Raw genomic sequence first — 26132 nt, 5'->3', positions numbered from 1 at the left:
ATTGTTCACACAGGGACAATGACAGGAGTTAAAAAAGATGCGTCTACATCTCCTATGACTACAGAAAGTCAAAAGGAGCTTGTAAGCACAGCCACACCATCACTGCAACACAGCACCTCCCGGTAAGCCATGGGATTCCTCAATTTAACATTCTCTAGATAAGAGCATTTTTTAATCTTGTTTTTTATTGATATATAATTGACATACAATATTCTGTTAATTTCAGGTGTACATTATTGTGATTAGATAATTATATACATTATGAAATGATCCCCACAGTAAATCTGGTTACCACTTGTCAACATACAAAGTTATTACAATATTATTGACTATATTCCATATGCTGTATATTATATCCTTATGACTTATTTATATCATAACTGGAAGTTTGCAACTCTAAATATTCTTCACCTATTTCACCCACCCTCCCCAACCCCTCCTCTTTCTGGTAACCACCAATTTGTTTTCTGTATCTATCAGTTTGTTCTGTTTTGTACGTTCATTTGTTTTGCTTTTTAGATTTCACATATAAGAGAAATCATACAGTTTGTTTATCTCTGACTTATTTTATTTACCATAATACCCTTTAGGTCATTCATATTGTTGCAGATGGCAACATTTCATTCTTTTTATGACTGGACAATTTTCTGTTATATATAAACCACATTTGTGTGTGTGTGTGTGTGTGTGTGTGTGTGTATGTGTGTGTGTGTGAGTATGTGCGTTCCACAAATTGATTTATTCAAGCACTCTTACCTCCAGCATCTGGACAGAACTCACAACCATGCACTGGGATTTCAAAAGTCAAAATATAAACCTTATTTTTATACCACATCTTCTTTATCCATTCAGCTATCAGTAGACACCTAGGCTGCTTCCATATCTTGGCTATTGTAAATAACGCTGCAATGAACATAGGAGTTACCTCTTCAAATCAGTGTTTTTGTTTTCTTCCAATAAATACTCAGAACTGGAATTGCTAGATTGTATGATAGTTCTTTTTTAAATTTTTTGAGGAACCTCATACTGTTTTCCATAATAACTGCACCAATTTACATTCTCACCAACAGTGCACGAGGGTTCCCTTTTCTCCAGATTCTTGCCAACACGTGTTTTTTTTTCTTGGTCCTTTTGTAATGGGAGGTGATACCTAATTATGGTTTTGATTTGCATTTCCCTGATGATCAGTGATGCTAAGCATCTTTTCATGTGTCGACTATATGTATGTCTTTTTTTGAAAAATGTCTCTGCCCATTTTTTAATCAAAATCTTTCTTTTTTGGTATTAAGTTGTATAAGTTCTTTACATTCTTTGGATATTAACCCTTTAATGGATGTATGATTTGTAAATATTCTCTCCCATTCTGTAGGTTGCCTTTTCATTTTGTTGATGGTTTCTTTCACTCTGCAAAAGCTTTTTAGTTTAATGTAGTTTGTTTTTGCTTTTGTTTCCCTTACCTGAAGAGACTAGTCTAAAAAACATTGCCAAGATCAATGTCAAAGGGTTTACTGCCTGCCTGACTAGGCGGTGGCACAGTGGATAGAGCGTCGGACTGGGATGCGGAGGACCCAGGTTTGAGACCCCGAGGTCACCAGCTTGAGTGCGGGCTCATCTGGCTTGAGCAAAAAGCTCACCAGCTTGGACCCAAGGTTGCTGGCTCGAGCAAGGGGTCACTCAGTCTGCTGAAGGCCCATGGTCAAGGCACATATGAGAAAGCAATCAATGAACAACTGAGGTGTCGCAACAAGAAACTAATGATTGATGCTTCTCATCTCTCTCCGTTCCTGTCTGTCCCTATCTATCCCTCTCTCTGACTCTCTCTCTGTCCCTGTAAAAAAAAAAAAAAAAAAAAAGAGTTTACTGCCTGTATGTATGTATATATATATATGTATATGGGAATTTTATGGTTTCAGGTCTTACATTCAAATCTTGAATCCATTGTGAATTTATTTTTGTATATGCTGTATGATAGTGGTCCAGTTTTCCCAGAAGCCTGTCTTTTCCCTATTGTATATTCTTGCTTCCTTTGTCATAAATTAATCAACTATATGTGTGTGGGTTTATTGTGTGTGTGTGGGGGGGGATATATTCTACTCCATTGATTTATGTGTCTGTTTTTGTACCAGTAACGTAGTGTTTTGATTTCTATAACTGTGTGGTATGGTTTGAAATCAGGGAACATAATACCTCCAGCTTGGTTCTTCTTTCTCAAGATTGTTTGGCTATTGGGGTCTTTTGTTATGTCATACAAATTTTAGAATTCTTTTTCTAATCTGTGAAATATCCTATTGCTATTTTCATAGGGATTGCAGATTGTTTCAGGCAGTATGGACATTTTAACAATATTAATTTTTCCAATCCATGAGCATGATCTTTCTCTGTATTTATGTTGCTTTTAATGTCTTTCATCCATGTCTTATGGTTTTCAGAAGACAGGCTTTTTACCTCCTTGGTTAAATTTACTCCTAGGTGTATTTATGCAATTGTAAATAAGATTGTTTTCTGAAGTTCTTTTTCTGAAAGCATGTTATTAGTGTGTAGAAACGCAGCCGATTTCTGTGTATTAATTTTGTATCCTACAACTTTACTGATTTCACTTATTCTTATAGTTTTTTGGTAGAATCTTTAGGGTTTCCTATGTATAGTATCATGTCATCTGCAAATAGTGACAGTTTTACTCCTTCCTTTACATTTTGGATGCCTTTTATTTCCATAGAGCATTTTTTGAGGTTTATTTAATAAAGAGTGGAAAAACGTTTTTACTTCTTAATGGCTCTTATCCAGGAGAAAGGCCTTTATTTGGCATCTAGATTTGGCCAGGTTGAACTCATGGAGTCCTTTTCTTTATACATGCCTTTCCCTAGTTGATAATGGCAATTGGCAAGGATTTCCTTAGAAACACAAACTAATCCTATTTTTCATCAAAAAAAAAAAAAATCTGCTTAGCTTCCCATTTGTCACAGAATGGTAATACACTTGGACTAAATGTTTAACTAACTGAATTAATTGATATTGAAAATTATAGTGGATTTTGTACTACAGTCAACATTTACTTATACCAGAGAAATTTGTATGAAGAATTAGGAGTTAATAATTTGATCAGTCCCTTTTGGAATCAGGAAAAAAATGTTATTAAAATTTCTCATATCTAATAAGCCTACTCTCATTTGTATACTTAAGGCTGAATATATAAATATTAATACCAAAAGGGCTTGTTTATTTTTCTTTGGGAATATGTTTGAGCACTTAAATACCTAGTGTCTTTATCAGAGGAATAGAAACTTTAAGACAATTTTTATTTGAAAGAACTTTTGGGAAATGACACAGAGGATAATAATAATAGCTGTCAACTATTGAGCATCTACTATATATTCCCAGCCCTTTGTATGTATTATACAATTTAATCTTTATTGCAGCCTTATAAACTGATGCTACTGTCATCCTCATTTTAAAAGTTAGGAAACTGAGGCTTAGAGAGACTGCGTGACTTGCCAAAGGTCACATAGCCAATAAGAGGTAAGCCAGTATTTCAGACTCCAAAGCCCATAATCATAAATATTATAATAGATGACAATGTCCCTATTTTGGAGGCCACCCACAATCAAAAGAAAATTTAACTAGTTTACCACAGTCTTTATTACTCTTTTTTTTTTTTTAATGTGCTGTTGTTATTTTGCCAAAGACCCCCAGTGAGTTGTGGTTCTGAACTATTGATGGTGTTCCCGCCTTGGACCACTTAATGTTGTGGCTGAATGCTTGTGCTCGAACAGGATCAATACTCACCCACCTTGCAAGGTTCCTCTGGAAGAGTTCCAGGTAAAGAGGCAAGTGCCTGGATTTTCAGTCTTAGTGAATTTCCTATTGTTGAAGATTCAAATGAGATCTTTAACACTAATATGTGTTTGATGATTGCATTTTGGTTTAGTGAGAATCATGGAAAAGGAAAAGAAAATGCTGCCCCAGTGAGGGTTTTATAGAACATCCTTTATATGGCCAGTAGTCATGGCCATCACAGCCAGGCACGTGCAGGTTCTCATTAGATTCGGACAGATGGTAAAGAAACTGTGGAGCCCAAAACTGGTGGGCCATGCCTTTATTCTAGCCTCGCAACCGGCCAGCAAGTAAAAACACACAGGGCACCAAAACCCACTCACACATTCTTCAGCTCCACAACCAGGAGAATCTTTTCCAGTTTTTTCCTAGAATCAAAGGCCCCTCCACCAGTCTAAATCACCTCTGGTTCCCCATCTGCCAACATGGCTTCTTACTCTGCAAAACTGGCTTCTCTCCCTTTCAGCACCCTGCCATCTTGGCTGCCTTCTCTGCAAAAATGGCTTCCTTCCTCCTTCTTAAAACTTTCTGGCATGAAAACCCCTCCTCCAGCACACATTAGCATAACAAAGTCCCTTCCCAAGCAGAAGGGTAATTAGCAGTTTCACCTGGCAGTGCAACTTACGTGGGCAGCAGCCATTTCTAACAATAAAAGTGAGCAAACGTAAAAATCACATTTTACAAACTTATTTGCCCAACATCCTTAGTGCACATTTTCTGAATGGACCATATCCCCCTTGTCGAGTTTTACAAGGCCAGTTAAAATTGCTCTGAAGACTCATATTTACAGACCTTAAAAGATTTTGTATCTGTTAGTTCTTAATACTGCAGATCAGCTAAATATAGACTCTCAGGAGCTTCTTAAATAATGAGCATTTGGCTATATAAAACAATCTGCAGTACACCAGATTTTATCCTGTGACTCACACGATGGCGTATTCTAGGTCTGTTCTACAAGTGCAGAGTTGAAAAAGATTCTGAGCTATGAAAATTGGTTACCAGAAAGGCACAGTAGTTGCTTTCCAGATTTCAGAATCAGGATTATTTGAATTATTTTTATTTCAAAGTGTAGAAAAGTCATTTTTTGTAGACTACCTTTCAGTTATAGGAAAACTCAATGCAAAAGAAAAACCTACTGTTCTTTGTCACAACAAACCTTTGAAGGTAGTACTGAGATAAACAGGAGTAAAAGATCTTTCTCTCTCCACCCTAAATTCTAAGAATTTTCAAGACTTGCAAGAGAGTATAAGGCTGGGCGGATGCTAGTGGGAGACAGATTTTCCTTTGTTCTCCGAAAAGCACTACCCCCTAGAAAAGTCCCACATCATTTCATATGCAAGTGATCAAACAAGGCGTGGCGAAGTCATCCTTCTCATTCACAGTGTAGGTGGTTAATTGTTCTCTCTGCTGCCTGTCAATATAATGTGAAATTTTTATTCCCCATTCAAGATGGAAAAAGTTGTGGCTGAAAATGTTAACATTTGCATTTTTATTTGTTGATTTATTTAAAGGACAGCCTCTCCTACAGCAATCCATCACTTGGTGACACCCCAAATATGAATAATGTATTGTAGACTTGCAGTTACCATGTGTAATAAGTGCTAGGACAGTAGAGGAATGTTAACTATGTTGTAAATGTAATATTTATTGACTCATAAAGTTTATTGCTTTTGAGGTTCAATAATACTGACCAAAGGGCATTAATATCACTTATCCTGATTTTAGTTGGGCACCTTTATATGTAGAAATATTTATCTATCTCATGCTAACAAAATAAATATGTAATTTATAACACAAGCAAAAAGAGGGCTTTGTCATTTTTGGTGCTGGGAGCTCTAATGCTGCTTTCTCTTCACTTTACTTCTGGCCTCCAGCATTGATCACACACCCGAGACAGTGAGCACACTGGTCATCTTGGTGCCACTGGACTAAACAGTGCCATGCATTTCTGCTAGGCTGGAACAGGCCACGCCCACAGTCACTCCACCTGGAAGGAGGACTAGTGAGGGCTTTTCTCCCTGTCATTTTGAGCACCTTCACTCAGAAAGTTCAGTACTTTTCCTGTCATGATACTGACAGAAGTATTATTCTGCTTGATCCTGTTCTCCAGTGTGAAGCCAGACCTGGTCAGGATACCGATGAATTTGTTATGAGCATGCCTGTTACTGATAACTAACCTTTTTGTTCCCTCAAAAATTAGGTATGTCCATTGTCAGCAATAAAGACCATACAAGAAATACCTGGCCCTCAGAGCAAAAGAAGTAATGTTAATTAGCAACCATCAGCTGTAATTGTCATCCCCATTAAGATGCAGAATTATGTATTTCTTCATTATAAATAACCTTTCTAATTGTACTTGATGTATGCCAATTTAATCAAAAGAATACTTGCAACAGGCAGATATTTGCATTAATGTAGCTTTGGATCTTTAAATCTTTTACTTCAAATCTGACTGGGAAAAGGAGTCTATTGCAGCTAGATATCCTTTGTATGTTGGTGTCTTTTTCTATTCAGGTATATAGGTCTAATACATTTTATATTAAAAATTAAGGCAGTATCTTCTGGGACTATTTAATGAAACACATCTTGTCACTCCACCACAAAGACAGATTGAGGCTATATAAGAGGATAGATACGTTAATACCTTAATTATTCTGAACAGAGTAATCATTTTACTACATATGTATATCAAAATATCATGTGGTACACCTGAAATACATACAAGTTTATTTTTTTTAAAAAGATGGCATTTTCTATCTTTATTTTCACCTTAAATAAGTTGACATGAACATCAATTGCTTCCAGCCCCAGCTGTGATGATAAGCCTTCAAAGTGCTAGAACAATAGATGGTGTCTTGGTCCTTGGCTGTGCCTTGAAGAGGGACAGACATTTCTGCATTTGTTCCTCTCCACTGCCTGTGGCTTACAAGGTTTTACCCACAGGCGGTTGAAGCATTGTTTAGTTTCCTACATCACAGTGCCAGTAACCATTTATATTGCAGAGAGGGGAAGATTATGTAAATAATTGTAACCACGATCTGTTTTGTCTTGGGCAACAATATTCTGGATTAACAGCAGCCAGGGGATTCAAGAATCATATCTCTGTTATGCTAATAATAAATATATAATGCTGAAAATTATAATTACCTATTCACAAGTTTTGGCACAGTACCTTAGAGTTGACAGGATGCTTTTAATATTCATTGTCTCATTTAAATTGCACCAAACCTTGTGAGGTAAGTAGTAGTATTATCCCATTTCATAACCAGGACACGAGAACTGAATGAACAGAGTGACTGTGCAAAGCCCCACAAGAAGGAAGCAGAAAAGAGGGCTTGACTTGTGCTCATCCGATCCCAAATCTCAGAGTTTCTTCACTCTTTCCTGCTGGCTGAAACTGGGATTTAGTTCTGAGGTATCAACACTAAGCTGATAAAATTCTGGTTTAGGGTAGGATTCAAACTTACTTTAAGAGTTGGAGCCCTGGCCGGTTGGCTCAGTGGTAGAGCGTCATCCTGGCATGCAGGAGTCCTGGGTTCAATTCCCGGCCAGGGCACACAGGAGAAGCGCCCATCTGCTTCTCCACCCCTCCCTCTCTCCTTCCTCTCTGTCTCTCTCTTCCCTTCCCGCAGCCGAGGCTCCATTGGAGCAAAGTTGGCCTGGGCGCTGAGGATGGCTCTGTGGCCTCTGCCTCAGGCACTAGAGTGGCTCTGGTTGTAACAGAGCAACGCCCCAGATAAGCAGAGCATCACCCCTGGTAGGAATGCCAGGTGGATCCTGGTCAGGCGCATGCGGGAGTCTGTCTGACTGCCTCACCATTTCTAACTTCAGAAAAATAGAAAAAAAAAAAAAAAAAAGAGTTGGAATTTGTAGCTTGAGAAAAAGAAACTTAACCATACAGAGAAGGGTAGGTATTGTGGTTTCACTATACACAACAGCCAAATTGCAATGCTTTCTTGCACTTGTGTCCAAAATCCTAACAGTGATAATTTCCTAAGAATCAAACTTTATCTCACCAACACATTTACACAAATATTTTAAGTACTCAACCACGTTCCCTCTTTTGCCTAGCAGAGGAAATGATCGTGTATTATTCTCCCAGAGGTGGAGAGATGGAAGCTAACCTAACATCTCAAACCTCAAACTAGGGCCCACGGGCACTATTTGGGTTTATGTGGTAGGTTTCAACAGCAGACCTCACTGCCTCTGTGTAATAGGGTACATGAGTGATGACCATGTGTGATAATTTTGACTACTATTCACTGACTGTCTATTATATATCAGGAACTGTGTCGGACATGTCCAGACATATCCATTTATAATACATGTTCATAGAAATTAATTTTATTGTAAGGCTTTTAATGACTATTAAAACTCAGTTTCAAAATATTGAATAGAATTTCTTCTTAGATTTTTCAAATGGCTTCCTAAAATGTGGGGTACTAGGCCCAGGACTATCATTTTAGCTTTATCTGGCCTCAGAGTAACAGTTTATGCAGTACCTACCATACAATCAAAGTAGCATTTACTATATTTTTTTTCCATTTTGAGTATATTATAAATAACAAAATAAAAACAAAACCTAATGAAATAATGCACACAAAATGATGACAATAAAAAGGAATAATCTGAAAACTTCAGAAAAGAATGTGTTGAATATGTTAAAAGAAAATACGAAGTTATAAATATGCATTTCTGTCTTCCATCTTTAATCAGGAGGATGAAAAGCCCAGCCATTCAAAAGCGTTTTGTTTAAGTTGGGTTAATAATTTGAAATTCCCTGCCAGCAATGCATTACCACCAAGAACAGCTAAATGCATTGAAATTCTTATGTGTTTCATGAAAAGATGTTGCTTTTAATTAAGCCATGATGTTGGGCTGTTATTATAACTCCCACTGTTAAAAGCCATTAATACAATCATCCATTCCTTCTGCACACACTATTTATAGAGTGTGTAAGTTAAGAAAACAGAAACAAATGGGTTAGGTAGAAATAATAAAGACATAGCATAATTCTAAGAAATGAATTCAGCCCAAGGAAGTTTGTCAAGACACTTTCACCAGAGGAAGAACATACACTGGGGGAAATGTACAACAGCTATATTTACATATTTACTAGTCACTTAGAATTCTAGTCCTTGGCTTTTGGAAATTTTTCTAAGTTGTAGGTTGAAGGGATTATAAGAGCTATGTTATTCTTTACACTTTTTTATATTTATAAATGTTCTACAACAACAATGTACTATCTATATAATTTTTAAAACAGTATTTTAAAAGAAAACAAAGGACTCACATTTGTAAGATGTAAACCCATTTCAAAATTTTAATACTCTCTAGTGTCAAGTGGTTAGAAAAACCCTACGGTTACCCTTGGAACATATGACAGAAATGTGTTATTTCTTCGTTGAGCCAGCAGTAGATGAGGATTATGTTTCCTTGGTGTGTCTTCTCCAGGGTACTGAACTCTGAAAAATGCTATGGTTAGTGACATCTGTTCAGTATTGCCAGTTCCTGCTATCATTTCAGTTGTTAGCCTCTTAAACTGATGGTTTAGAGTTGTTCATTTGGTCCAAGGTCCTCAAATTCCCTTAACTTCAATGTAAAGAAACACAGTTGAGTGTCACTTACTGTTCTGAGCACTTAATGCTTTTACAAAACCTCCTTTATATATGTTACTTGATGTAATCCTCACAACTATGAGAAGGTAAGGCTCAAAAATGCAATTACAGAACAGAGCCCAGGTGAAATAATTATAACATCTAGGTTTACAGACCGAAGTTTGAATGCTTGCTATTTGGTTTTGAACAAATCATTTAATTTAATCTACAAAGTGGGGGTAATACTAGCTCCCTCATAAGCCTGTCCTGCTGATAAAGTAATATAGTTTACATAAAGGACTGAACACAGAACTGATATAAGGCTAAACAGTAGTTGTCATCATCAAACTTCCTAACAAGTACTAGGTGTCTAACCATATCATAGAGCTTCTTCTAAACCTCTGCTTTGGTCTGTGGCAAGCCCAAAGATTCATCAGTGCCTGTCTCTACCACTGACAGGCAGCAAAACCTTAGCACAGTCCCTGACCACATGGAACCTGATTCCCATCCTATCTGCCTGAACCTTACCCTATGTTTAGAGATAAAATTAAGACAAAAACATGCATATCTGTCTCCTCATTGCACTTTTACATATTTGGGGAATAAAATAATGAAAAAAAATGAACATTTTCAAAAATAATTCAATATTTGTTTCCTTAATAACATGGTTTAAATATCTTTTCAAGATCTTTGAGTTTCTGTGCTGGCCAGTGGTTTTGAGTCAGTGAGTAGGCAGCAGGCGTGGCACCACATCATTCACAGAAAGACACTGTGGGAGTGTCTGGCCTTCCTCCCAAGCAGAAGACGAGGGGCAGTTCTATCTCCTGAGTTAGGTTCTGTGAACATGTGTTTACAGAAGGTTTTTTTACATTTTTAACATTTAAATGAAATTGTGTCTGGAAGACATTAGCTCTTACTTCATGAAGAACACCAGGAGAAAGAGGGAAAAAACATAGCATCCTGGAAGTCCAAATTGAGGTCATTGGCCACATTGAAAAAGGTGACTTTATATTAGCTAGCATAGGTTATATGCTTTGTCTTAGGGAAAAAATGGTCAGGATCGTGCATGATCATACCAGGAACGTCACCCAGTCAATAAAAGATATTTTGAGAACACTTACATTGGAGAAGGCAGAGGATCAGTGTAGTAAATGGTCATTGACTGCAGTGGTCAGCAAACTCATTAGTCAACAGAGCCAATATCAACAGTACAACGATTGAAATTTCTTTTGAGAGCCAAATTTTTTAAACTTAAACTATATAGGTAGGTACATTGTTATTAACTTAATTAGGGTGCTCCTAAGCTGGCCTTTGCACCCGCACTCAAGGGCCAAAGAGCCTCATGTGGCTCGCAAGCCGCAGTTTGCCAACCATATATATTGTTTCTATTTTGAATGTGTGTGTGTGTGTCTGTGTGTACATATATAACAGTTATAATATATGTAATACTTTCATATTTCCCCATAAGCTATTTGCTTTTTATATTAATGAGATGTGCCCGTCAAAAAAAGACATTATAGTCCTTTATTTTCAGTCTTCCTTTTCTTTTTCTCTTATTTGTATTTTGCCATTTTGTATTATCTGAAACTTTTTATGAGTTTAATCACAAAAATGAAGATACACATATGAAAGTTATTTAATAACAGTAAAACAAAATACATAAAGTTTTATTTCCATTAGCCTTGAGACTTTTGGATCCATATTCTCACCAAAACATCTTTGCTATGCCTTTTTAGAGAATGAGAATGAGCCAGTTGGAGTGCAGATTCTAACACTGACCATGAGAGAAAGATTCCAACTTGGTCTTGAAGCTCAAGGATAATTGACCAGCATATTTACCTGTTTACTTATCTGGGTTTTTATCGATCTTCTTTTTCTCATGGGTTCATACTGTATGACTAGTACTGAAATTTCATCATCTATTACTGGGCACTCATCCCTAAATGCTTATAAAATGATCACCTTGGTTGGGATGTAAGCCTCTTGGCAAGCAAGGGGAGAGTGATCACTGTTTGTATGAGGCTGTTTCTTCCTTTGGAAGAGGAGAGCTGGGAGATTCTGAGGTGGGTTGGGATTTATATTAAAATAGGGACCCCGCTTGAAGCTTTCCTGTCACAGGACACAGACTGCTTGAAAACCAGAGCCAGTGTCAAAGCCAGGAAAAAAGGCTCCATCCAACCCAATACCAGGACAGCAAGGTAGGAAGCAGACAAACTTATACACATTGCATGTCTTGTGAAAGCCATGTATACAGTCGTGTTTCTTAGCATATGTGAAGAATTCATCCCTTCAACCTTTTGGCAGTTTAAAAATACTCAGGATATTACTGTTCATGCTAAATAATAATATATAAGAAAGATAAGATAAAAAGCGTACTTGGCCAGTGGGATTTTTTTTAAATGTTGTACATTAACTGAATAAAAGGGTGCTATGAGTGAGCCTTGGGGATTTTCTTCTTTATGGGGCTCTGAGTGACCCTGCGTAGGCTCTTTGAAGAGCCAGGATGGAAGCCAGAGCTGGGCATCATGCCAGTCCCTGCTGAGGGAAGGAATGGTAAGCTATTTCTTATCAAGGGTCGTCTCTTTTTTCTATGCCCTGGAAGAAGTCTTCCCAACAGAAGTCACCATGGTCATTTACTTGGCACTTGTAACTTGATGAAGGCTGGAAGTATCTCAGGTTGGTAAACCTGTCCTACCAGGTGAAGAATGGACCATTGACCACGAATGGCATTCTCTGTGGACTTGCATTAGGATGCTTCTCAATGTGCTCTTGTCAGGGAAGTGGTGCCCTCCGTACAGACTGTGCCAGCTGGCTCAGAGGGGAGTCCTCAGTCCGTGTCCCTTCACTCCATCCATGTCTGCTGTCCCTACAGTCTCAGCTCATGACTGGGAAATGGGCTGCTCCTAAAATAACGCTTCTCTGTAGACCAGCTGACACATTCCACACCCAACTCCTGTCTCCTGGGCTTTGGTCAGAAAGAAATGGACTGCGGTGGAAAAAAACAGCTTCTCGTGAAAGCCAGGCATCGCTTCACCTCAGGGGTGGGTCATAACTCACACACACCGCTGAATTACAAAGGAACCAGCTAATTAGCGACAGACCTAACATGGGAGCTGGCCCTGAAACCGCTGGGAATCGTGACCTCTCTGGACAGCAGGAGAGCTGGAGTCAGCAGGTCACCGTGCTGCTCGTAGAGGCGCCGGCCTCGGGCAGCCGCGCAGCTCCCCTGTGCCGCGGTCCTGTGTGCTGGCGCTCAGCAGCTTTCCTGGAACTGGCCCCTTTAGTACGTTTCTGCTTCCCCACAGCTTGCCCCAATTCTTTTATCTTCTTCCTTTGGATATAAATATCTTTGTGAACAGCAAAATGTTTCTACTGGTGTACAAACTGTAGGTCACATGGCATTGACTTTTATTCAAACCAGAAGGTTTCATGCTAGGATTGTAGCATTGTAGCATTATTTCACTGGAGTCTTTTGTGTTGATGTGAAATTTTTAATTTCATGCCCTACAGACTTCATAGTCTTGTGTGCTCTCTCTGCTCCTGTTGTTGCATAAAGGGTAAAACACTGTGTCACGTTCATTTTAGATTGAGAAAAGTAAAGTTTATCCATTTAAGATCTCCAAACAGAAACAGAAAAAAAAGCTGTTACTTAGGGGAGAAAAAAATAACTTTTCAGTTAATATGGATTTCCATATGGGTGGGTATGGCCTCAAGGCTTAAAAGAGAAAAAAAATAACTTATCTGTTACCGTTGGCTACTGTTATTTCATTAGTACAGATTATCATTAACTTCCTGATTAAAACACGAGATATTGTCAAACGCTTGGGTATAAACAATTAGACTGGGGCTAAGATCTTATGTAAGCAGTCAGTGCTGGCCAAAAAGAAGTTAAAATTTATGCTTATCACAACTGTTTATTTGAAAGAGAAAAGAAAACATTGTGGTAGAGAAGTTGGCCTGTTAGCAAGGTTGATTGTTGGAATGAGAATGTCACGTTTCTCTCTCATAAGTTAACTTAGAAATACTATTTTGTGATTGTGTTTCCAATAAGTGAAACTCTGGAATAGGTTAAAGCAAACTTGGTGGAAACAAATCAGAATTTATTATTGACATTGGGTATTTGATTAAAATTAGTTCTTGAAATACAATGAAAAACTTACATATGGAGTTTTTCGTACCAGAGGTTTAACATCAAAGATAGCACAGAATTAGAATATTAACTCAATACCATAAATTATTTAACAATAACCTCTAAAAACTATACTCATTTTTAGCCTTTATAAAAATGATGAAATACTGTGTGGCCAATAATGAACTATTTCAAATTTATTTTCTTGAGACTACCAGCATATTGTCCCAAAGTCAGGTTTAAACTGCTGAAGAAAATTAATTAACTATGAAATGGACACCCTGCTTCCACCCCCTGGTCAAAACAAAACCCTTTGTAGAGGATCACGTATAGGGGTTAGGGAGGATCCTTTCAATGATCTGTTTTCTAATGAGTTTTTAAAGAAACTGATACCAGAGATTTGGCAACAATTACTTAAGTACTTGTCCTTACTTGAGACAATTACAATGCTAATATATACCGTATTTTTCGCTCCATAAAACGCACCTGACCATAAGACGCACCTAGGGTTTTAAGGAGGAAAATAAGAAAAAAAAATATTTCTGAACCACATGGTATGTTAAAATACTTAATAAAATACACCACAATAATATTTCAACAGTGTAAACTCAACAGCAGTATTAACCATTAGCACAGTTATTAACAAATGAGAAGAGACTGTAATGTTCAAATACTCTTCTAGTTGTCCGGGAACCTGCAGCAGCTAAAGAAAAAAATGAGCATTTGCTCCATAAGACGCATGGGCATTTTCCCCTCCAGTTTTGGGGGATAAAAGTGTGTCTTATGGAGGGAAAAATATGGTACCTTTTTAAAGTAACATTTAAATTACCTATAATTGTTCCACCCACTGTATATACTGTATACACTATATGTATCAGTGTTAATATTTTAATATTTGGCATATTTCCCTCCAGTCCTTTTCTATTTTGCTTCTTACTCACTTCTCTTTTGTTAGACTGTTTTCTTCTAAATTGTTAACTGCCTGGAACCTTAAAAAACAAAGACTCTTCTTTGTATTAACCATTTCATAAATAAATTGAAAAGAGGTAGGTGGGAATTAATGGTGCTAAATAAAATTGCCTGAATTGGCCTGTTAGCAAGGTTGATTGTTGGAACAAAAATGCCCGTGTGTCTCTCGTAAGTAAGTTGCCTTAGGAATGCTACAGAGTGACTGTGTTTCCATTAAAACTTTTTTTTCTTTATTGGATCTATATACAAATTTAATTTGAAGTATAAATCGCTGTTACTAAATGCCCGACATTTTCTAAATATGACTCCAACATTTATTTGGGATGAGAAAAATATGTATTATAGTTAAATCTCGCATTAGAATGAATTTTTTTGTAGAGGAAAACAAGACTAAATGGACTCTTCCTGGCTAAAAGCAAGGCAAGATGGAGGCGTGTCCTGGAGGCCGTGCTCAGACTGGTGGGGCCCACCCACCTGTCCGCTTTCACAAGCAGAGGCAGCTTGGGCAACCAGAGTGCATCGGGAGTTTGAGCTAAGAAAGAATACGTCTCTTGTTCTGAGCCTCTCTTCAGACATCAGAATAATGTTGGATTTTCACCTTAGCATAACCCCATTTATTTATTTTTACCTTATTCCTTCCATTTATCATTGATTTTGACCCAAACAAAGGATGTCAGTTTCAGTTATTATGCTGGCCCAAGGCCAACTCTAATGAGCCAGGAGATCCTGGTTTTCCCATCAGTCTCCCTCAGATTCAGTCTTTCTTATTGACACCTCTTACGTTTCAGTATTGGGACTTCTCCTTGTCATCCAGTTTTCTAAATTCTTCCAGAGTGGAATAGATGGTTGATCTCTCTAGATCATTTTTACTGCCAGACCCCCGGGAGAAACCCACCGGGTCTTGCAGTCTTGGTAATGCTGTTAAAACTCTGACTTTTCCTCATCAGTTTCTGCTTGTTCTATTCCATGTGTTGACAACAACCGCAATACTATATTTCCACTCTATTTGGCTACACTAGCTTTCTCCTCTGACTCCCCTTCCTTTCTCCCTTTCTGTGAAATCCTTCTAATTGTCCTAGCACCAGTAAAGTCTATTAAAGGAAGTTGGAACAGTAAATCAGATATAGTTACTTGCACTGTTTCTTATCCCCACCCCACCTGCCAGTAACAAATTAACATGGGAGGAACATTAGGTACACTCTAATATCTTTTATTATGGTCCGGGTCAGAGGCATATTCATTGGGAGGACATCCTGGTTACCACAGTGCCAATCCAGCATTGCTTGTATTATAGAATATTAGCTGCTTCACCAGCAGTGTCCTGTTTTGCACTTCAAAGGAAAATTGCCTTTTTCAGGATACACACTGTGTATTGTTGCCCTCAACCTCCCCAAAAGGCTGAATGTTCTCCCATCTCTAAATTTTCATTTTAGATGTCATAGAAAAATGGCCAGTTGGGGTTGATGTATTAATCCAAAAAGGTTTCTCATGCAATCATCCTAAGAATTAGGGAGTCTTGGCCCTGGCCTATGGCTCAGTGGATATAGCATCGGCCTGGTGTATGGACGTCCCAGATTCCATTCTCAGTCATGACACACAAGAGAAGCAACCATCTGCTTCTCTCCTCTTCTTCCCCTCCCACAGCCAGTGGCATGATTGGTTCTAGCGTGGCCTTGGGTGCTGAGGATAGCTCAATTGGTTTGAGCAGGTCAGCCTCAGGTGCTAAAAATAGTTCAGTACTCAAGCATCAGCCCCAGACAGGGTTGCCATGTGGATCCTGATCAAGGTGCATGTGGGAGTCTGCCTCACTATCTCCCCTCATTTCACCTAAAAATTAGATTTTGAGAGTCTCAGAGTTCATACTCCCGACTCTTAAGTAATGACTCTTACGTAAGTTACTCACCACTTAAGTAATGACTCTTCCAGGAACTGTCTATGCTTATCATCAACGTAGGTGAGCCTTTTAACTATATATTCACTGAATGCTATTGTTTGGTGATTTTGCCCCCTGCCACCTTTGTTGTGACATGAGGATGGAGAGCTATAATTCTTTTTCCTAAGTTGGAAGAATCTCAGATATCTTTCTTCCAGAGAACACCTGTTTCAGCTCACTCACCAGCAGTTCTAGTCCCCCAGCTTCAACTGACATTCTGAAAGCAGCTATTCTGTCCCTACTGCCATGGCCCTCAACACCTGGTTTTTCTCCAGACTAAAGACATCAGGCTGTGGCACACACAGAAAGTGTGTGTGTGTGTGTGTGTGTGTGTGTGTGTGTGTGTGTGTGTGTACAGAAGGGGCAGGGTTTTTTTCTCTTGGGTTTTCCCTAATGGGTTCATTTAAGGTTATAAAGTCCATCTATCCATATTGTCTCTCTCCTTGAGAACACAAACAGTCATAAAACAGAACACTACCATTTGGTTTTGTAATCTTAAATTTCAAACAATGCACTGATGAATTATTTATGTTATAGAATGTGTTTTCAATAATGTGTAGCATAAAATGGAATGAATGCTTACCCCTACGTGCCCTGAACTTTCTAAAGTGCATGCTAATAGGCAGGATAACCCAGCGTCACTTGGGCCTGGTATAATTTACAAGGCAAGCACTTCTTCCTCTGGGTTCTGCACTGTTTTTCTCCTGCAGTCAGCTCACTGCCTTTCCTACTGGAGCCTCGCAGGCAACGTTCTTGGACTCCAAGCTGTCTGACAATGATTCTTCTCTCAATATAACCAACATTGCGATCTATAAATTTCATTTGTCATTCTGGCTTGCAGCCATACTAAATTAGGCTTTAATTCATAATTAGTAGGAAGTCACAATCCCATAGAAAAGAGAACATTTTATATTAAATGGCCATTATCTAACATCATGATTTCACAAAATGATTAAGATGCTAGAAAATAATTAAGCTATCGTAAGGTTTCTAATGCTTAAAGTGCAGGCATGGGGAGGAGAGTGCTAATTTTTAAAAAATCTGTTCATAGTTCCTGCTTCAGTGACAGAAAGAAAAAAATTATTTTATTGTACAAATGACCAGATTTGCCCAAATTTGCTTTCTATATCAGAATTTCCGAGGTCATGTGCATTGCTTGCACAGTGGTGGTCTTTTACCCAGACTTCCAGACACAACACAGACAGCCAGGAGTATGTTGCTCATGAACCTTGAATGGTGGGAATTGTTGGGGAAAACTATAACTTTCAAAAATCTGTTTCTGTTCATAATAATATCTTTGTGTGAATACTTAGCTCAGGAGAGAAAATGATAAAGGTTCACCAAAATTCTTGGAGCCAAATGTATTTCAGACAGTTTCTCTCTCTCTCTCTCTCTCTCTCTCTCTCTATATATATATATATATATATACACACACACACACACACACACACACATATAAATTTCATGGATGCATTCGTTTTTTAAATTTTTATTTGTTTTAGAGAGGAGAGAGAGAGACAGAGACAGAGACAGAGAAAGAGAAGGGGGGAGGAGCAGGAAGAATCAACTCCCAGGGTTTTGAAGTGACGACCTCAGGGTTCCTGGTCAATGCTTTATTCACTGTGCCGCCACAGATCAGGCTGATGCATTCTTTTTTAATCATTTTTTTAATTTCCTATTGGTTTCAGGTGTCCTCTTAGTGGCGAGACAGTCATATACTGTACCTAGCGTGCCCCTGATGTTCCCAGCGTCCCAGCTGGCACCACAGATATCACACTGTCATTGATCACATTCCCTGTGCTGTCCTCGCTTCCCTGTGACTATTCTGTAACTACCAATCTGTGCTTCTTAGTCCCTTCGCCTCTTTTACCCAGTCCCCCAAAGTCCCTTTCCTCTGGCAATTACCAGTTCTTCCTCTGTATCTATGTGTCTGTTTCAATTTTGTTTGTTCGTTTATTGTTTTTTAGACTCCACCTATAAGTGAAATCATATGGTATTTGTCTCTCTCTGACTTATTTCATTGAGCATAATACTCTATAGTAAGGTGACCAGTCGTCCTCCTTTAGGGAGGACAGTCTTTCTGTAAGTACTGTCCTTCCTCAAGAAGTGTCCTCCTACATGTCCTCCTTTTTGATATTGGAAGACTTATCTGTAAATGTCCGTATTCAATGGATGCAGAGTCGATCCATTGCATGTGATGTGACGTATTTGTATCTAAAGGAGTACTTTTTTCTAACAATTATTATTAAAAATTAATAGGCAAGTAAGCATAATTACAGTATAAAATACTACAAATGTTTTTATTGTGCATTTATCATATTATAGTGTGTTATTTTTGCAATGAATAAAATGTTTATTTACGGTATTGTTTTCTTCAATTTATTTTTGTCCTTTTCATTATAAAAAAGTTGGTCACATTATCTATAGGTAAATCCATGCTATCACAAATGGTAAGATTTCTGCTTTTTTATGATCAATATTCCATTGTATATTTGTACCCCAACTTTCTTACCCAGTCGTCTGCTGATGGGCACTGGAGCTGCTTCCAGATCTTGGCTGTTGTAAGTGACACTGCAGTGAATATAGGGGTGCATATATTCTTCGGAATCAGTGTTTCAGGTTTCTCCAGATAAATCTCCAGAAGTGGAAACACTGAGTCATTAGGCAGGTCTATTTTTAAATTTTTGAGGAATCTCCATACTGTTTTCCGTAGTGGCTGCACCAGTCTGCATTCCCACCAGCAGTGCAGGAGGGTTCCCTTTTCTCTACAACCTCACCAACACTTGTCATTTGTGGATTTATTGATGATAGCCATTCTAACAGGGGCGGGGTGATATCTCATTGCGGCTTAATTTGCATCAGAATTCACTATTTTAAGGTAAACCTGTGTATATGCCATATAGAATACTACATAATGCATGATCACTCACATTAAATGAAATAAACAACTAATATAAATAGCCCCTTATTAGCTCAGTCAGAGCTCATGAGTTTGGGTTAGGTCAGATGATGCTACCAAAGTTTATGAAAAAACCTTTTCAAAATTACTCTTAAGATGTCACAATTACAGATAAGGATTAAGAGCCCACCTCACCACTCATAGAGACTTTTATTTTGTTTATTCCTAATCCAGGGATCTCCATGAAAGGCAGTGTCTCTGCCTGCTTTCCTCTGAGCCGTTTCTTCATCTTGCTTTCCTGGATAAAATGCTGGGCCTCCCAGATCACAGGAGGAACCCATTGCAGTGTTTCAAGTCCAGTGGGGTTAAATATTCTTGGCACGGAGACCTCAACAACATTGTTTTCATAATTATTGTCTTATTTGTAAGGTATAAATTCATAGGGATTTGCAATGAAAAGAAAGGCTTTCTCACACCCCAGTCTCTCACCAGCCAAGCACTGCCAGGGTCTTGTGTCCTTTAGGGATGATATGCTGTACAGTCTTGGCTGTGTCAGTGAGTGTCATCCCATGCATCTGCTGCAGACTATCATGTATTTACTCGTAGTTCACCAGGGAGTGGATACTGGGGTTCTTTCCAGTCCTTTGTGATTGTAAATAATGCTGTAATAAATATTCCTGTTCACGTCATTTATATGTGTGTGAAGATATCTACACAATAAATCCCTAGAAAGCCAATTGTGGGTCACAGGAAAGTTCATTATAAATTTTGATAGATATTGCTACATTGCTTCAGTAGGGGTTGTACAACTTATGTTCCCACTTACAATATTTGAAGGTGCCTATTTTCTTACACCTTTAAGAGTGTAATACAAAAGTTTAGTTCTTTGCCATCTGAAAGATGAAAATGGTATCTTGTATTATCATTTCTCTTATTATGTGAAGCTTTATATTTAAGTCATTTGTGTTTCTAACTGTTGTCTTGTCTTTGGTCCATTTTTTCCTGAGTTGTTAGTCTTTTGATTTTTGACTTACAATTGCTATTTTCATTATAAAAATTAGCCCTTTTTTAATATATCACAAATATTTTCCCAGCTTATCTTTTGTCTTCTGACTTTGGTTGTATAGCATTTTTATCCATGCAGAAAAATTCCCCATACAAATGATTTTTCAAGTCCTTTTCATTTGGTTCTGCTTTTGAATTGTCTTTAATCTTCTCACCCCATATTCTTTCCTATCATAACTCCGCAGTTATGATAGCTTTAATGGCACATTTACCCAGAGTTCTTTCTGATCCTTTTACCTAAATCCATTCCCTGCCTACCTCCTGCTTCCTAACAATAACTTAAAAAATAATAGAAAAAGCTTCCATTTACTGAAAAGTTAGTTATTACATGCCAAGCATAGTGCTAAACACTTTATACACTTTATCGTAATTCCTCAGGAAAATTGACATTGTTTTTATCCCCATTTTGCAGATGAAACAACTGAAGCCCGGAAATGTTAAACAACTTGCCCAGGATTACATAGTTAGAAATTGGTAGAACCAGAATTTAAATTTAGCATCTGGCTTCATAGTCTGATCTCTTACCACTACCTTGGATATGATGTTTTTATGAAGAATATTAATTTGGAGCTATTACCAGAAATACCATAGTAGAGTTATGATTAGTACTGTAATGATGACTAAGATATTATTCTCCTTGAATAACAATTCAGTCTTCAGAAATGAAGATCCCCAAATTTTCCCATAGTTATTCACTGTTTCTACTACCTGTTTCTCACTGGTGTCTAAAAATCCATGCCATTTAAAATAGATAAAATAGTATGGTTATCTGCTGAAAATATGTGTACATGTGAATTTAGCCCATTGAATTGTTCTATTTGTCTGAAAGTGTCTAGTCACAGCTTTGTTTAAATGGTAATGATTTATTAGAGAAATAGCTTCATCAACCAGATCCACTTTTTAAAGCACCAACACAATAGATACTGACTTTGTAAAGTTGGAGCTTGGAACCACGAAACTGACATAGAAATAGGAGTCAAACTTTTTTTTAAGAAGTATTCTTCCCATGAGTTTTTTTTTATTAATTGAATTTATTGGGATGACACTGGTTTGTAAAACTATACAGGGTTCTAGTGTAGAACTCAGTGTAACACCGTCTGTCCACCATATTGTTTGCCCTCCACCCCAAGCAAAGTCTCCTTCAGTCCCCAGTTCCCCACCTTTGCCCACTCCACCTTGCCCCACCCCTCTTTCCCTCTGGCTTTGCTACACTGTGCTATACTGGCTATTGTCTGTGTCTATATAGGGTTTTTTTGGCTATCAAACTTTTGAGACAACAGACTTTCAGTTTCATTGGCTCTCTAGAATAGCATTAAGAAGGCAGAAAAAAAACTTACAGGAACTCTTAACTTCTCCAGTCCCCGTGCCAGAATGATGCCTGAGTTCTCCACACCTTGCTCATAGACTGTGGGGACTGTTTGGCACGAATGTAAGAACAAAAGGTACTTATCACACGGGGATCACTGATACATACCTGAATTCAGAATCTCAGAAAGGAAGATGGATACTAGGTCTTTGTGAGACTGTCTAGTTTATAGCATGGTAAAAAGCAAACCTAATTTGAGCTATTTTATCTGAGATCTCTTAGAACCTTCACTGTGTCTTCTCATTTTATTTCTGTTCATTGAAGCACGTTATGTTGGCATTATCTGTGTGAATGAAGTAGAAAGTAAGTTCAAGAAAAGCATTCTGTAAAAGAAATGTTTTCAAGTAAATTGTCCTTAAATCAACACTAATTACCAAATACTGATTTTTTTTTCCCCTTAAGATAACAGAACAGGAATGCTAAATACAGAAGTTAGCTAGAGTGAGATAATAAAAGCTATGGGGATTCTTTTAAATTAGAGCAATGGCACATCCATAAAAATAGAACCCTGCTGCAGCTTGCAGGAATTAGTTAGATCTATGGGCACTATTGTGAAACAATCTACAAAACATTCTGTTAAGTGAAAAAGCAGATCATAGATCAGTGCCTGAGCATAGCTCACTTTAAGTTTTTAAATACATGTGTGTGTGTTTGCATATGCGCATGCATGTAATTACATACAAAAAAAGATTTGGAAGCATTTGTACTAAACTGTTCACAGTTCTCTCTGGGAAGGGTAATGGGGTTTGCATTTGGTTGAAGGATAGTGTTGAGAGGACTTATATTTTTCTTTGTTTAATTCTGTGTATTTCAATTCTTATAGTGGAGATATTCATATTATTTGAACACTTTAAAATTTTTTAAGAGAATAATTGTGACAGCGCAGTTTCATTCATTACTTAGTGAGTACTTAACATGAAGAATACAGTGGTTTCTGCTCTCATATTGCTCCAGTGAAACGAGGGAGATATTAAACAAATAAACCCATATAAATAAATAATTACCAATTGTGTTAAATGCTATAAAGGAGCAGAATATTATGAGAAGAAAAATAACTGGAGCAATCTAATTTAGATAATGGGGTTGAGGAAAGCCTTTCTGACGTAGTGGTATTTTGGTTGATATCTAGCAGAATGAAGAATGTTTATCCAAAGGCAAGGGAAATAAAAGCAAAAATAAATGAGTGGGACTATATCAAACTAAAAAGCTTCTACACATTAAAAGAAACTATCAACAAAACGAAGAGGCATCCAACCTAATGGGAGAAGATATTTGCAAACAGTACATCTGATAAGAGGCTAATATCCAAAATATGTAATGAACTCATACAATTCAACAACAAAAAACAATCCAATTAAAATGGGCAGAGGACTTGAATAGACACTTTAGCAAGAAAGACATACACATGGCCAACAGATATATAAATAGATACTCAACATCACTAGCTGTAAGAAAAATGCAAATCAAAACCACAATGATACCCCCTCACACCTGTTAGAATGGCTATTAACAAGACAAGTAATAACAAGTGTTGGAGAGGATGTGGAGAAAAGGGAACCCCTGTACACTGCTGGTGAGATTATAAATTGGTACAGCTACTATGAAAAACAGTATGGAGATCTCAAAAATCAATCCTTCTGAGTATCTACCTGAAAAATTTGAAACACTATTTGTAAAGATATATGTATCCAGTGGTAGGATTCAGCCAGTTCGCACTGGTTCGGAAGAACCAGTACCTAAGTTTTTGTTGAGTTCAGCGAATCATTTGTTAAAATGACACATAATCACGGTTCTAAGTAGTGGGTGCCTGCGCAGCCGCCCAATGTGGAAATCACATCCTTACTGTTTTTTAACGTTCATCTGTGCAACAGCGTATTCTAAGCGCCCGTAGTAATGTTCATTCTGTCCACAGGTGAAAAAAGTTACAAGTAAGGATGCCAATCAAGAAGCAATATGAGAATATCTTAAATAGCAGTTTGTTCTTTTGTCAGTATTATTAATATTTAATGTTTTTAATTAATATTTTAAAACATAACAATCTAGTTTTGTGTACCTCTTTTATTGTTCTTATTTAAGTATTAAATGCATGAAATAATGAACTACCTTTTGGTATATCGTTTTTTATATTTAAAATAGTCATTAGGGCAGATAACTGGTTGTTAAATTATTTGAACCCCACCACTGTATGCACCCCAATGTTCATTGCAACATTGTTTATAATAGCCAAGACATTATAAACAACCTAAGTGTCCTTTGACAGATGACTGGATAAAGAAGGTGTGGTACATATATACAATGGAATACCACTCAGCCATAAAAAAAGAGGAAATATTACCATTTGCGACAGATCTTGAGAGTATTATGCTAAGTAAAACAAGTCAGAAGGAAAAGGACAAGAACCATACAGCTTCACTCGTGGGATATTAAACAAAAAGCAACAAATGAATAAAACAAAAAAACAAACTCATAGACACAGGCAACAGAATGGTGGCTACCAGAGGGGAAGGGGGATGGGGAGAGGCTGAAGAGGGTCAAGAGGGCCAAATACATGGTGATAGAAGAGACTCAATCTCCAGTGGTGAGCACAAAATGTATACAGATGTTGTATTATGAAGTTGTATGTCTGAAACTTATATGTCATTAACCAGTGTTATCCCAATAAATTTGATAAAAATTTATTAAGATTAAAAAAAAAGAATATTAGAAGTGAGCAGAAGAGCTTGCGGATGGAGGGCAGGAGCCTTCTGGTGTTTCCCTCCCCCATAGCCTTCCCCCAGCAGGCCCTCTGGCACAGGGGGGATCTGTGATCCGGTTCTTGCCCTGGGCAGCCCATCTTGAGCTCCTCAGATTCTAATCTGCCGGTCTGATCATTTTCTGTCTGGGTTGTGTGTGTTACAGGTATGAGACATCTCTGTTGGATTTGGTTCAGTCTCTGAGCCCAAAGGCTGCTTCTAAACCTCCGCCGCCCCCCTCCCGAGCAGCTGGGGCCTGGAAGCACAGCACCTGCCGGCTCAGTTCTCTGAAGTCAGCCCGAAACAAGATGGGGGCCAGCAGGACCCCCGAAGACCTGGAGGAGCGTCAGATTCTGGAAGATATCTTTTTCATTTGATACCAAAGAACTTGCTGCAAAATTTCCATCGGAACAGTTTCTTAATATACTGATGTAGGATTTTAAATTTTCTTTACTGCAAGAAATTGTCTCTCCTTTCACAGGGCCCCATCTCACTAGCATTCTGTTATGTATTGAATACAGAAGTCATCCTAACAACCCAGGGTGTTTCTGATGAAAACAGTCAATGGATAACACACTAAGGGGGTGGGGAGGAGGGCAGGGTCTTCTGTGCCAAGCAAAGGTGAGAAAGGCAACACGAGAGCCTTTATTCACGGCAGAGGCCACTGCATACTGCGCCTATCTTCTAGTCTTTCCTTCTCAATATTCTGCTGGAAACGGTTGGCTCTCTTGTACACGAGGAAAACTTATCAACTGGAAGCTCCCTCTAATTTAAAAGTGGCCGTTGTAACCTAAGCAATTTCATAAAGGCAGACCCTTTTACGTCTACCCTGTTCTCTCACCACCTACCTCTAAGTGTCGTCATTTAATTCTGAAGTTGGAGTCGGTGCTCGTTATCACAAGCAACACTGAAGGGCAGGTGTGAGTCGGGCTCAGCTGTCAGCAGCCTGGCAGCTGCTCCTCTCATAACTGGAAGGGCTCAGTGGCCTACAGGGAGGGGCCACCCACCCTTGGAAGCCACCATCAAATCACACAGGAGAGTGGCCACACCCGTGGAGGCAGAAGCCTGAAATACTTTTCCTACCATCCACACATTTCCCCAGGTGAGAGTAATCTCTCAGTATATTTTGTTGACCGACATGTTCATTTTATTTACACTCATGCACTTCCCAGGGTTGTGTCTGGAGCAGATGCCACTAGGGGGCTGGTTGCAGCAGCTCCTGCAGGCTGGTAGGCTGTCTCTGACCCTCCCTCTCTTCCCATGAGGATCCAAGGCCCTGGGTTAACCCGGCTGTGCATATGCTTGCCAGCACTACTGCCCTGTGCCTGCAAAGAACCATCTCTACCTGCCCTGTGCCTGCAAAGAACCATCTCTACCTGCCCGATTATGTCCCGCTGCTCCAAGCTCCCCCCACTTCCCACCGGCCTCCCTGTGACGGGGAGAGCCTATGGAAGATCACACTTGAGCTCACGCTGTGTCCTGTTCAGCAGGGCTCTCGGGCGGGGTCTTCAGCTTGCAGAGGGCTCTCGGGGCCTCTCAGGCTGATGGGCTGTGTGGTGAACTTCAGAGAACCGGTGAGTTTAAAACTTTGCAGTCGTTGGAAACAAGGGG

General features: G+C 38.5%; 1 protein-coding gene across 3 annotated transcripts in view; it reads left to right on the top strand.

The window, feature by feature from the left end:
• KIAA1328 (KIAA1328 ortholog) overlaps positions 1 to 25404 on the top strand; it is a 343953-nt gene extending 318549 nt beyond the window's left edge. For all 3 annotated transcript variants that reach the window (XM_066246454.1, XM_066246456.1, XM_066246455.1), the window contains exons 10-11: positions 14 to 122; positions 24688 to 25404. In XM_066246454.1, the coding sequence (XP_066102551.1) occupies positions 14 to 122; positions 24688 to 24898 (320 nt within the window). In that variant the 3' untranslated portion in view covers positions 24899 to 25404. The remainder of the gene's footprint in view (positions 1 to 13; positions 123 to 24687) is intronic.
• Positions 25405 to 26132: the final 728 nt, after the last annotated feature.

This window comes from Saccopteryx bilineata, chromosome 11, assembly GCF_036850765.1.
Source record: "Saccopteryx bilineata isolate mSacBil1 chromosome 11, mSacBil1_pri_phased_curated, whole genome shotgun sequence".
Taxonomy (NCBI): Eukaryota; Metazoa; Chordata; class Mammalia; order Chiroptera; family Emballonuridae; genus Saccopteryx; species Saccopteryx bilineata.
This window is presented reverse-complemented; position numbering and strand designations above follow the sequence as displayed.